The 12,740-nt window shown below is 51.6% G+C and overlaps 1 protein-coding gene across 1 annotated transcript in view; it reads right to left on the bottom strand.

Moving 5' to 3' along the window:
* Window positions 1-8,374: 8,374 nt before the first annotated feature.
* The window catches only part of EPHA8 (EPH receptor A8), a 44,280-nt gene continuing 39,914 nt past the window's right edge, over window positions 8,375-12,740 (bottom strand). The window contains exons 10-17 of the mRNA XM_011358025.1: window positions 11,875-12,039; window positions 11,484-11,669; window positions 11,114-11,175; window positions 10,378-10,587; window positions 9,398-9,547; window positions 9,118-9,308; window positions 8,651-8,824; window positions 8,375-8,489 (exon numbers count right to left, since the gene is read on the bottom strand). Coding sequence (XP_011356327.1) covers window positions 8,375-8,489; window positions 8,651-8,824; window positions 9,118-9,308; window positions 9,398-9,547; window positions 10,378-10,587; window positions 11,114-11,175; window positions 11,484-11,669; window positions 11,875-12,039 — 1,253 coding nt within the window. The remainder of the gene's footprint in view (window positions 8,490-8,650; window positions 8,825-9,117; window positions 9,309-9,397; window positions 9,548-10,377; window positions 10,588-11,113; window positions 11,176-11,483; window positions 11,670-11,874; window positions 12,040-12,740) is intronic.

Below are 12,740 nucleotides of genomic sequence, written 5' to 3'. Positions count from 1 at the left end.
AATTATACACCAACAGTGATACACTGTTGGAGATAATGCCATATGTACCTTTTTGCACGGTCACATGCCACCACATGCACAAAAAATTTCCACACAACGCCTCACAGTCCCCTACTTACATCAAAGCACAAATCCATAACAATGGGGCCCAACTCTCTGCCCCATCACGCATCGTCTTGCCAGTGGTTTTTGGATACCTTCCCGCAGGAGAAACTGTCTGAGTCGAATTTAATTTCGACCTGATTTCTGGCCTGGTGATTCCTGAGCTTAGGACAGGGCCCACATCCTTAACCACCCCTCTAGCACACCTTACCGTGCTCCTCCCCAGGGAGTCAGGCTGACTTGGGTTCAAATACTGGTTCACCACTCACTAGCTGTGTAACACGGAGCAAGTTATATAACCTCTTGGTGCTGTGGTTTCCTTACTGACAAAAGGGAGGGAATAGTGACAGTAACACTCACAAAGCTACTGTGAGAACTGGGTAATGCATGGAAAGCACTTGTCATGTGATAAAAGTGCAGTAAATAGTGACTCATTATTAGTAATAACAATAAGCCACCCACATAAGTTCCCAGTAGATGCCATACAGACAGCCTTCTCTTCGCAGCCCCTTCACAGGTGTGTGTGTGTGGGGGGTGTTTGGGGGGGAGGGATAATTACTTTTAGCATCCAAAGAGGAAGGAAGGAAGGGGGCTGCATTTGACTCTCCTCCCCTCCCAGCCCTGGCACCAGCTCTTGGGTCACTTTGGCCATGTCTCCACTTGAACTTCTCTCCCGATGGTTGTGGCTTCCTTCTCCTGAGAATTCATCACCTCTACCTCTGCCCCTTCCCCAGCCAAGGCCCCCAGGCCTTTTTCTTCTCTGGGTCTCTAGTCACCTCAAGTCAGGAAGGTGGCTTTCTGGTTTATTTTGGTTTGTTTTACATTTGATGCTGGACCCCTCATTTTTTGTATTCAGAGAGAAGATCTTGCACTAATCTCTTCACTCTGAATGCTCATCACATTTCTCTTAAAGCCACAGGATCTCCCCCCCTTTCCCATCTTTTATTCATTACCTACCACAAGCCCTAACACAAGAGACATGGAAATTTAAACCCTCCAAGGACTGCGAATTTCACACCAGCAGATGACCCTTCCCCAGCTGCCTAGGGTTGGAGAGATGGAAGTGTCTTAATGAGGTGCCTGAGCCTCAGGGATAGAGTGTGAGAGGTGGCAGCCCATGGGCCTAGACCATCACTCCCCAGGTGGAGTGAAAGATAGAAGATAACTATGAGGGGCTGCCCTGGGGGCTTGGACCCTAGACTACTTGGGCCGCCCATTCCTGCTTCCAAAGCCTCACTCATACTCACCAACAGCCTTGTCCTCACACCATCCCAGAGATACCCAGCCACCGTCCTCCTATTGTAGTGACCAACACCTCACACTGTCCTTGTGTCTTACCCTCATATTATCCTCTAATCCTCATGACAAGCCTGTGCAGTGCATGTAAATATCGACCCTGTATTACAGGCGATGAAACAAGGTTTGAAGAAGTGACAGGCTTAAGATCACATGGAAGGGAAGGATGAAGGAACTGACCCCATGATAGGACAGATACCAAGCGCCCCAGGAAATGAATGTTATTTGCCTCTGCTTCCATCATTCATTGAATTCCTCCCAGGAGCCAGTTTAGGCTTGGCACTGGGGTTCTCTGGCTAAATGGAAATAGTTCTGGCCTTAATCAGTCCACGGTGAAGATGGGAGATCTGTCACAGTGCAATATAAGTACTTTGGGGAACCTTCCTTTAAATGCAAACTACAAGAAGTTAGGTGACCTGAGTGCAGATCCAGACTATGCTTCTGATGTTGTGTAAACTTAGGTGAGTCTTTTTCCTTCCCTATATAAGGCTGGATTTCATTATTTAAGAAACAAGGAGGGTGTGGAGAGTGCAACTCTGTTTCCCTTAAAGTTCTCTAATTCTATAACAAAAGCAAAGGGACTTATTCCAACATTCTAGGATCCCATGAGTTGGCTTCTCTGTTATCTCCAGCCTGTGAGTATCTTAAGGGCAAGAATTATCTTATTTATTCCAGAATTCACAGAGCCAAGAACAGGGCCCGTCACAGAAGAGGTGCTCAGTAAATATACATTCATTCATTCATTCATTCATTCAATAAATATCTGTTGCACACAAATGAAGGCCATAAATGTGCTGTGTGCTTAAAGAACTGAGTAAATTAGATGAGGTACCTGATTTTTTAGAGCATATTGAATGATGGGGGCATAAAATAAACAAATAAACAATAAACTAGATAATGTCAACTAGTTATAAGTTCCATGAATATCATAGCATTGGGTAACATGGTAGAAAATGACTCAGATAGAAGGTGGTCCCTCTCATACTGAACCGTTTGCAGACATGGAAGATCATCCCAGGCAAAAAGAAGAGCGTGAGTGAGAGGGAGGATGGCCGGAGGCCAGTCGAAGAGACCAGCAGGAGCAGATCGTGTAGGGTGTTTTAGGCCAGATGAGAGTTACAGATGTCATTATAAACGTGATCGGAATCTTTCAGAGGGCTGAAACTAGGAAAAGTGGCATGATCTGGTTTGTTTTTAAAAAACATTCCTCCGGCTGCTTGTGGAAAATAGATTTACGGGGGTGAGGGAAGAAGGGAGACCAGGGAGGAGGCTCCTGCTGACTTCCGGGGAAGAGGTGGTTGCGGTGGCGGCTCGGACAGTGGAGGCGGCAGGTGGTAGGAGATAAGCGTTTAGATTTAGGATAGTTTGGAGAAAGAGCTGGCAGGACCCGCTGATTGGTTGCTGCACGGCCCGTCCTTGGCATCCAGCACCATGGACAGCGCACGCCGCGTGTCCCCGGAGGGGCTGGTTCCCGTTTCTCAGGAGGCACCGTGATTCCTGAGGGCAAATCTCAAAACCTCTCCTTTGTGATTTTAAAACATTTTTATTTTTAATTATAAACTATTTCAACATACAGAAAAATCAGAAAATAATATAACAGACATGTATGTGCCCACCGAGATTAAACGGGCGTTAACATTTTTGCCATACTTGCTTCAGAGCCCTCTCTTTTTAAAAAAAGAAAATAAATGAAACTCTTGTTGATATAGCTCGACACTGCCTCCCTCCTCACCCTTCTTCCCCAGAGGTAACTGAACTGAAGTTGGTGTTTCTCTGTCCCAGGCATGTCCTGTCATTATCTAGTTATGCATTTAAAACCTGTAATTCTATTGTTACGTCTATTTTTAAAGTTTACATAAATGGTATAATACTATACATATTCCTTTGTCATTTATTTTTTTCACTCTATATTATGTTCTGAAGACTTATCCATATTGGTACATGTTGATCTAGTTCATTTATTTTAACTGCGATAGACAATTTCATTGTACTTATCAAGCAACTTATTTTCCTGTTCCCGTGTTGAGAGGCAGTTAGGCTGCCCCTCATTTTTATTACATACTAAGGTGTAATAAACATCCTTGGACATGTATCCTTTTGCATATGAGTATGAAATGAGATGCATAGAAAACACAGTAAGTGCTGCACCCAGCTTCCTTTGACCCGTGGGTACCGTCATGCTCCATCTGCCCTGTATTGGCTGCTAAGATCTCATAGCTGCTCCCTTCTTGGGAACTTTCTCACCCAGAAAGTGACATGACCTCTCCCACCCCATGGGCAGCATACAAGCAATGACCGATGAAAATGGGGGGTACCAAAGTCTGGACCCCCTTGTCTCAAGGTGGATCAACTCTGTGATGTTATTAATGTTTTAGAACTCCCTGCTGCATCAGATTGAAGCTAGTCTTCACCGGGAATCATTGCTTAGCATTGCCTCCCAGCCTCTCTGCCTTCCCCTCTCTCACCTGAGAGCTCTCCCAAAATAAACCACCTGCACAAGAATCTCAGGCACTGCTTAGTAACCTAACCTAAGACAGACTCACACTAAGGTGGAGCTGCTGGGTCCTAGATTTGCTCATCTCAAAATTTGCTAAGTGTTTCCAAATTGCTCTCTAAAGTTGTACCAATTTATATTCTCACTGGCAGTTTATAAACATTACTATTCCCCCCACACTTTCATCAATACTAGCGTTAGAAACAAATTTTGCCAATCAGATTGGTATAATATGCTCTCATTATTATTTTAATTTGCATTTCCATGTTTACTAGTGATGCTGAGAATCTTTTTATATCTTTATTGGCCATTTAAATTTCTTCTTCTGTTATTTGTCTGTTCAGTTCATTTTTTGCCCATTTTCCTATTGCTTTGGAATGTTTTGGTAAATCGATTCTTTGAAATTTTAAAGAAATTTTATTTTGGAAACTAATTCTCTCTTGGTTGGTTATATAGGTTGCAAATATCTTCTTCCAGCTGTGGCTTTAACAAATTTATTTGTTATTTAGAATTTTTAGATTTTAATGAACTAAGATTTAGCATGGCTTTCCCTTATCATTTGTCTCCTGATAAAGTTATTTTCCTGTTTTTTTGTTTGTTTGTTTGTTTATTTGTTTTATAGTCTACTTTTTACACTGAAGACTTTGATCACTGGGAACTTATTTTGTGAGCAGTGGGAGTAGGGATCTAATTTTATCTTTTTCCAGGAGGGTATTTAATTGTCCTAATATCACCCGTTAACTAGATCATCCTTTACCCTGGTCATGTTTCAAACTCCCATACATATTTGGATCACTTCCTAGGCATATTCTCCATTCTTTTTATCTCTTTCTCTATTCTTGGGACCAAATCAAACTATTTTAATTATTAGAGCTTTCTAATAATTATTGATATCTGACAGGGTGGGGTTCCCTTCCTCTTCCTTCTCTTTCTTCTTCAAAATTATCTTGGCCATTTTGGGTTATTATTCCGTATACATTTTGAGATGACTTTGTCAAGTCGCAGAGAAAACCCCATTGCAAATTTTATTGGAAGTAAATGTATAGATTAAATAGGAAGGAACTAGCCAACTTTATAATAGCGGGGCTTCCCATCTACATACATAGTTTATTGTTCCTCTGGCTGTACTCTTCCTCCCCTCTGCATTTCATTCTTGAACAGGGGGCTGCCTAGGAGATGAACCTCCAAACCCTTCTCATCTTTCAATGCCCAGCTGAATGCCTCCTCCGGGAAGTCCTTGGAGACAGCCTTGGCCCTCCACCTTCTGTCTCTCTGTCTCTCTCTGTCTCTGTCTCTGTCTCTGTCTCTGTTTCTGTCTCTGTCTCTGTCTCTCTGTCTCTCTCTCTCTCTCTCTCCTCTGACCTTCTCTAACCCTTCTCTATGCCCCATTTCCTGATACTTAGCACACTGGATCTGACTGAGGGAGCCACTTTAGTGCACTTTGTACCTCCGCCTTGTCTCAGTTTCTGAAGAGAAGGGGCTGCATCACCTTTATCTTTGTATCCTCAATAGCACCCAGTACACAATAGGTGCTCAATAGGCTCTGATGATTGGTCTTTAGGGAAAAGATGTGTGTAGTAACAGGTTCCTCCTCAGAGGAAACAGCTGGTCCTGTGGGGGAGGGGCCCTGAAATGGAGTTTGAAGTTTCAGGGGGAAATATACCTGGTTTGAAATCAGACGTATCTGGCTTTGTGTGGTGGTCACACTGGGTGGGAAAGTGGCCTCTCTGTGCATGCTTGTGCTCATCTGTAAGAGGGAAGCAGTATTATCAATCTCATAGGGCTGTTGGGATTTTTAGTGAGATTTTAGAAATATGCTAAAGGTGTTTTCTTTCTAGCTCCATGTTCCCAATTTGAGAGAGGTGCAGGGAAGAAGACCTTTCTCTCAGCCAGAGATCATTTACTTGTTTGTCAGCTGATCTCTCAGCTGCTGGAGATCATTTGCTTGTTTGTCAGTAAGATCCCAGGGGCATCTTCCTCAAACAGCTGAGCCATTGACTCAAATGGACACGGGCTGTGCTCTCTGCCCCTGCCTCCTTCCCAGCCTCCGATGCCACCACCATGGCTCCTGCTGCTGTCCCCTCTCTCCCAGAGCAGAGGTGGGTCCTCAGCCCCCTGATGTAACTATGGAAGATGCTTGCACCTCATCTTCCCTTCCCTGCTCCATAGCACCCATGTCTCTCGATGGACACCTTGGTCCCGAGGAGGTCGTTCCCATGAAATGCTCCTTCCTTCTGTGTTCCTCCTCGAGGGGCCATCTTTCTTCCCCCAGAGAACCAGAGGCAACAGCAATGTCCAGCTGCAAGGGACCGTGCTCCAGTGTTAAGCACTGTCTGAACATTCTGGAAGTGAGAATATGGGGCAGACGGGGGTGCTTCCTTCTGAATCATGGGCTCTGAAGTTGGACAAACCTGGGTTCTGATTCAGCCCCCACAAACTTGGCGTTAGGCAAGTTGACCTCTGTAAGACTCAGCCTCCCCATATATAAAATGGGCACATGAATCCTACCTCCTGGGAGAGATGAGAAGACCAGAGAGAAAGAAATGCATGGAACGTATACCGTAGGTACACAGCATAAGGTTGCTCCTTCCTGGCCAGATGTCGAGGTTGTCAGGATGGGAAAAAATGAGAGACACAGGTAAAGATGAGGCAGAATTTATTCTCATTGTGGGCAAGTTCAAGACTCACTATGGAGACCACAGAGAGGCAGGTCCCTGGGACCCTGGGGGGCACCTCATGTCGGGGGTAAGGGCCACACTTTTGTAAATGCCAGCCCCACTATGTCCCCCACTGACTATGAGGATCCAGAGCCCAGAAGCTGGGTGAGAGTGGGGTGGGGACGGGAGGAAGACAGGGTCCTCCCCGGATCGTGTCCTGACCATGTTTCCGACTTCCATAGGAAGAAAGAACAGCTCGGCTATATAGTAATATAATATATAGAGGTGTAGAGAGCTGACCGCGGCACCTGGGTGGGGCTGAGGCTCCCCGAATTATTGCAGGAGGGAGAGGGGGACTCAGTGCTGGTGTCTCCGCAGAACAGCTGTGCTGGCTAAGGGGAGGCTGGGCCAGGGGTGGGAGCTGGGCCTGCCCCTCCCTCAGGGCTGGCGGGGGGCGCCTGGTTCCTGCCTGGTGGGGTCCCTTGGGCCCTGCCAGCTTCCCCGGGGATGGAGCTTTCTCACCCTGGGTGCTTTTTATGTGCTTTGAAGACCATTTTTGCATTGTCAGGAGTGAGGAAAAAAATATTCTGACATGGTAGAAAAAAGATATTTACATACCCTGGTGGGCCATAAGGGACAAGATCAGTGTCTGAGTGGGAGGGCTTCCCAAGCCCCTCCCACCCACAGCTGTCCTTGTAGGATGGTGTGGGGGAGAGGGCCCTGGGAGGAGGCTTAGTCTGGATACTCGGCTGCTGTGTGACCTTGGACAAGGCACACTCCCTCGTGATGCCCAGATGGCACAGGAACAGTGACTTGAGGCTGAAAAGCTAGTATCTAATGGTCCCTGACCCCAGACATGGGGCTGGGGGACAGTGAGGTTGGCAGAAGGAATTCTGAGTGAGAAGCCCTGGGCTATGGAGGGGCATCAGCGACTAGAGGGAACTTGGTGGCCCCTGTCTCTTAGCCAGGCAGCCAAGTCCAGCTGAGGGCATCTCATGTACCCTGTGGTGATGCCGACACAGAGGTGGCCAAAGGGGCTGGCCGGGAACCCTGTTTTCCTGTTGAAGCAGCGATGGAGCCAGGCGGAGGCTGTAGGTGGCCCCCACCAGCTAGAGGGAAGGCTCGGACCTGAGATAGAGCCGGGGTGGGCTCACCCGGAGAGAGACAAGGGTGGGCCTGGTGCTGGTGTGGATCGGAAGTGGCCCCTGGCTCTGGCCTCCAGTTGTGGGGTAAGGTGGGCCTGAGCCTCTCTCCAGGCCCTGTGGGTTCCAGGACCTAGGCCCGCATTCAACGGGCAGTGTCACACTAAGTTCCCTGCTCACAGTATCGTGACACTCATCCTCATTCATGACATGCCACCCATGGTTGCATACATGTGTTCTGAGTCATGAATAAACATGTGTACCACAACTGGCACACATGCTGGGACCTGGCAGATGAGCACACGCACATGTGGTCCCATGACCTTGTGAGAACACACCCCACACAGCACAGGAGCACACGTACGCATGCACACGCACACACACACGCAGAGGCAGGTGAGTGAACTCTCTGTTGGGCTCAGTGGTGTTGAGGCCCCAGCCTCTGGGAAAAAGAAGGCTCTCTGTCTTGGGCGCAGGTGTTCTGGTTGTGCTGAGCACCAAAGGTCCCTTCCTAGGTGGCCGACCCCTGACAACTCCAGGTCCTTCAGTGGAGTCCTTGGCCTCACAGGCGCCTGACAGGAAGGCAGCCAAGGGGAAGGGCAGACGCCTGGGGCTGCTCTGACTGCCGGCCGACCCTGCAAGGCCTCTGGCAGCTGGCATGGCCTGGGGCTAGCTCGGTTTGGTCAGAGGTGCCGGTGGGGTCCCTGGGTGCTGGTCAGCTGGGCCCTCATGGTCTGGATGCTGCCCAGGATCTTCTTCTGGTGGCCCATGAGGGTGATGCCCAGGGCACGCACGTCCCTGTAAAGGAAGAATGGTGCTGACCAGGTTGCCTCGGGAGGCTGGGAGCCGTGAAGACAGGGACACACTCATCCCCTGGAGCTTCCAGCCTCCTCAGTGGCTCTACATCTTGCCCCCCTGCCCTCTCCCCGTGCCCCCACCCCCATGGGACCACCACTTACTGGGCGTCCATTCGAAGCACCATGCCCAGAGAGGAGTAACCACCAGCGGCGAAGTGGTCCCGGTAGCGGCCCATGCGGATGGAGTCCAGCCAGTCCCCCACGGTGAGGCCCCCGCTGCCGCCCCCGCCCCCACGGAGGTCAAAGCAGCTCTGGGCAAAGGCAGGGGCCGAACACCTGAGGCACAGGAGCTTGCGGTAAGCGGCCTGCCAGGGCCTCTGCCTTCCTTGGGAACCCTGGCACTAGCCACCCTCAGCCTCTATGTAGGCTCAGCAGTGGGCAAGGGGTCTGACAGGCTAGACCACAGGCTGGAAGGAGAGGGCTGAGGAAGGCCCAGGCAGAACAGGGGTCAGGACCCAGGCGGGTCCGATTGAGGAGTCAGGGCTGAACTGTCCCAAGGCCTGGACTAGGTCAGGGCAATGCTGGGAGGACAGCTGGGCTGGGGTGGAGCTGGGGTGGGCACCAGGCACCTGCCGACAGTGGCCGTGGCCCTGAGGCTCTCAGGGTTGTGGATCAGCGCATCAAGGATGCTGACAATCTGGGAAAAGCGAGGCCGCTGGGCCCGGTCCTTGTGCCAACAGTCGAGCATGAGCTGGTGCAGGGCACGGGGGCAGCCCATGGGTGCCGGCAGGCGGTACCCCTCCTCCACGGAGCTGATGACCTGGGGAGGGGGAGCACGACGCCAGGCTTGAGGCTGCCCCTCCCTCTAAGGCCCACACCGCCTTTGCTTAGCCAGGGCCTGGTACTCACGTCACGGTTGGTCATATTCCAGTAGGGCCTCTCCCCGTAGGCCAGCACCTCCCACATGACCACCCCAAAACTCCACACGTCACTGGCCGAGGAGAATGTCCGGAAGGCGATGGCCTCAGGGGCTGTCCAGCGGATGGGGATCTTCCCTCCCTGCAATGGACACAGGAGTGTTCAGCTTCTTCCAGCCAGAACCAGGGAGCTGAACATTGGGGTGCTATTTCTCAGGCTGGGAAACTGTCAGCTCAGCGGGGGAAACATGGCCTTCGCCTTCTAAGGGCACCTGTTCTGATGGAGGAGGCCTGCACACAGAGCTGCTGTGAAGACTGAACGAAGAAACTGTGTGAGCGCCTGGCACACAGTAGATGCTCAGTAAGTGTCAGTCAAGGGGTCGATGCCTGAACAAAGGATGAATCTGAGAACATGGCCTAGTCTTCCCTGCCCCTGCCCAATCTCTTCTTCTTTTTGGGGAGGGTCACAAATCCTTTCTCTAAGTGAAACCTCATTCAGAGGCCCAGTGGGTAAGATCCAAAGGGAAGGTTCTGATTGAGGCGGGGGTGGAGGGCCAGAGCCGCTGCCACTCAGCCTCCTGCCTCTAAGGCAGCCCTGAGACACCTCTAGGAAAAACCAGATCTCCATGAAATACATTCTGAAAATGCTTGATTTTAGCCAGACTTTAGAGACAGATGTGAAGTGGATGTGTGTTTCAGAGATGTGCCAACCAACTCTTCCCAAATCTCCCAGTTAGTGACAGTGGAGACCAGCCCTGAGGTCCAGAACCCACTCAGTGACAGAGGAAAGGGGGCGAGGTTGTTCCCATTTCCCAGAGGGAGGAACTGAGGTGTAGAGAAGCAGCAGGACTTGCCCCAGGTACAAGGCAACCCAGAAATTTCCAACTTTGCTGCATGGCAGGTGGGGGTCCCTTCTGTGCTGCTTTGCCCCACCCTGGGCCTATTAGAAAGGGGAGTGGGCCACGCACTCACCGTGGTGGTGTAGGCGGCATCGGAGTCATCCTCCAGCACCCTGGAGAGCCCAAAGTCAGACACCTTGCAGACCAGGTTGCCATCGACCAGGACGTTGCGGGCAGCCAGGTCACGGTGGACGTAGCCCAAGTCTGCGAGGTAGTGCATGCCAGCACCCACCCCTCTGAGCATGCCCACCAGCTGCGTGATGGTGAACTGCCCGTCGTGAGTCTGCAGAGGACACAGCGTGGGCTGCAGGAAAGCTCTCTGCAGTCTGCAAAGTGCTTCACTGCTTAGGAAGCATGTGACGGGTTAAGGTTCATCCCCATGGTCTCATTCACACTCACAGCAACCCTGAGGGGTAGGTGGGGCAGCAAAGGACTGTTCATTTTGCAGAAGAAATGGAGGCCCAGAGAGGTTAAGTCCTATGCCTAAGAGTACCCAGCAAATACAGCAGGGCGGGGGCCGGGACTCCAGCAATTTTCATCACAGCCGCCATGCCTCCCCTCTGGGTGGGGTTCTGGGTCCCCACACAGGCACCCCACCTTGGGCCACGGCAGTGCAGCACAGGGATTCACATGTGATAGGGCTAAAAGGCAGTTTGACTGGCTGATCCTTAGGACCCTGCACCCGGCAGCCCTTCCCCAGGGCTATTGGGTCCAAGCTCCCGGGATGTTTGGAGGCCTCACGTGGTCGCCCAACATCCAGACTGGACGCCCCCCGCCAGCCCATGTGAAAGGTAGGGCGGGGCACGCACCCTCAGGAAGGCGTCGAGAGAGCCATTCTCCATGTACTCTGTCACGATCATTGCCAGGCGGCCTGGGGAGGGGGACAAGGAGGCTGTGGCTCTTGGTGAGGAGATCAGGACTGCTGATCAGGGACCCCAGAAACGTGTAGCCCACCGTGAGCTACCAGGAGCTGCAGCAGTGCTGAGGGCCCCAGGGGGGCGAGGGTTCCCACTGAGGTTCCTGGCTCTGGGGCCCCTCCTCGACTGAGTCATCTGGGGACCTGAGCCAGGGAACAGCGGCAGGGCGGGGGCAGAACGGGGTGGGGCGAGGATGGACCCAGATCCCTGTCCCTGGCAATAGGGGCCCTGCAGGGTAAGATTGCCCTCGCCTGGCACCTACCACGGGTGACGACACCTTCAAGGTGGATGATATTGGGGTGGTCAAACTGACCCATGATGGACGCCTCACTCAGAAAGTCCCGTCGCTGTTTCTCTGTGTAGCCGGCTTTGAGGGCCTTGATGGCCACAGGCACGTCCTGCTGCCCTGGCACCCGCAGTCTCCCGTAGCAGACTTCACCTGACTCTCCTGTGGACCCCAAGGGGTAGGCAGGGGGAGGGTAGTGGCACCCTCCTCCCCCAACCCGAGACCCCTGTACTCCCCCAGCCTCACACACCCGAGTGCCCCAGTGGGCCCGGCCGTGCCAGGCTCCTCGGTTCCCCTCTGCCCCGGGTGTCTCCTCCCCTGGGCACCTCCCCACGTTGTCCCCACCCCCATAACACCCGAGGTTCACCAGAGCCGATGATTTTCTCGATGTGGATCCTGGAAGCCTCAATCTCTCGGGTGAACCTGCGTCCTGCCCGGCCTGGCTCCTCGTAGGTGTGGGGTTCTGCATAGAACTGGGGCTCTGGGATCTTCCCCGGGGGGTGGTGCAGGGGCAGGAAGACAGGTGGAGGTGCTGACGGGCCAGGGAAGAAGGGCCTTCAGTGGGGTCCAGGAAGACTTTCCCTCCCATCCTTCCCTGGGTCTGGGGCGGGTCTGGGGGCGGGGCAAGGAGTATCTCTGGGAATCTCAGGATGTCGGAGCGAAGAGTAGGCACACAGCGAGTTCTTGCCAAGTGAAAGAAGGGTCTCTATGGACTAGCTCTGGAGTCTCTAGGAAACTTTGGGGTCTCCAGTGAGTTTGGAGCATGTCTGTCATTTTCTAGAGTCCTTAAGATCTTTCTAAATTGTTCTGAGGCAGGAATGTGGCAAAAAAGATTTCATCACAAGTGTCAAACTAATTGAAAGTGGTTCCCTAGATGACTGTGTTAAAGATTCTGAGGCTGCATTCGGGCTCAATGGGAATTGGTACCATGACTGAGACAAATGTCTACATGGGCACGGAAGTAGGGTGTGGAGGTAGGGAGCCCCACATTTGCCTTGTTTTCTGGGGTCTCTGCAGGGTCCTGAAAAACCGTAGCGGGGTTCTTGTCCAAGAGTCTATGAACCTGCCTCCAATATTGTATGCAAAACTGTGTATAAGCGCACACATTTATGCATTTCCCTGGGGAGAGGGTCTCTAGCATTTTCAGTGGGGTCTGCGACTCAGGAAAGGTGAACAGCATGGCACTTTTGGGGTCTCAGGTCTCTGTGACATTCTGCTGTCTATCTCTAGAGT

Source organism: Pteropus vampyrus, unplaced genomic scaffold, assembly GCF_000151845.1.
Source record: "Pteropus vampyrus isolate Shadow unplaced genomic scaffold, Pvam_2.0 Scaffold36, whole genome shotgun sequence".
Classification (NCBI taxonomy): domain Eukaryota; kingdom Metazoa; phylum Chordata; class Mammalia; order Chiroptera; family Pteropodidae; genus Pteropus; species Pteropus vampyrus.
Note: the sequence above shows the minus strand (reverse complement) of the source record. Positions and strands in the feature narration are given on the sequence as shown.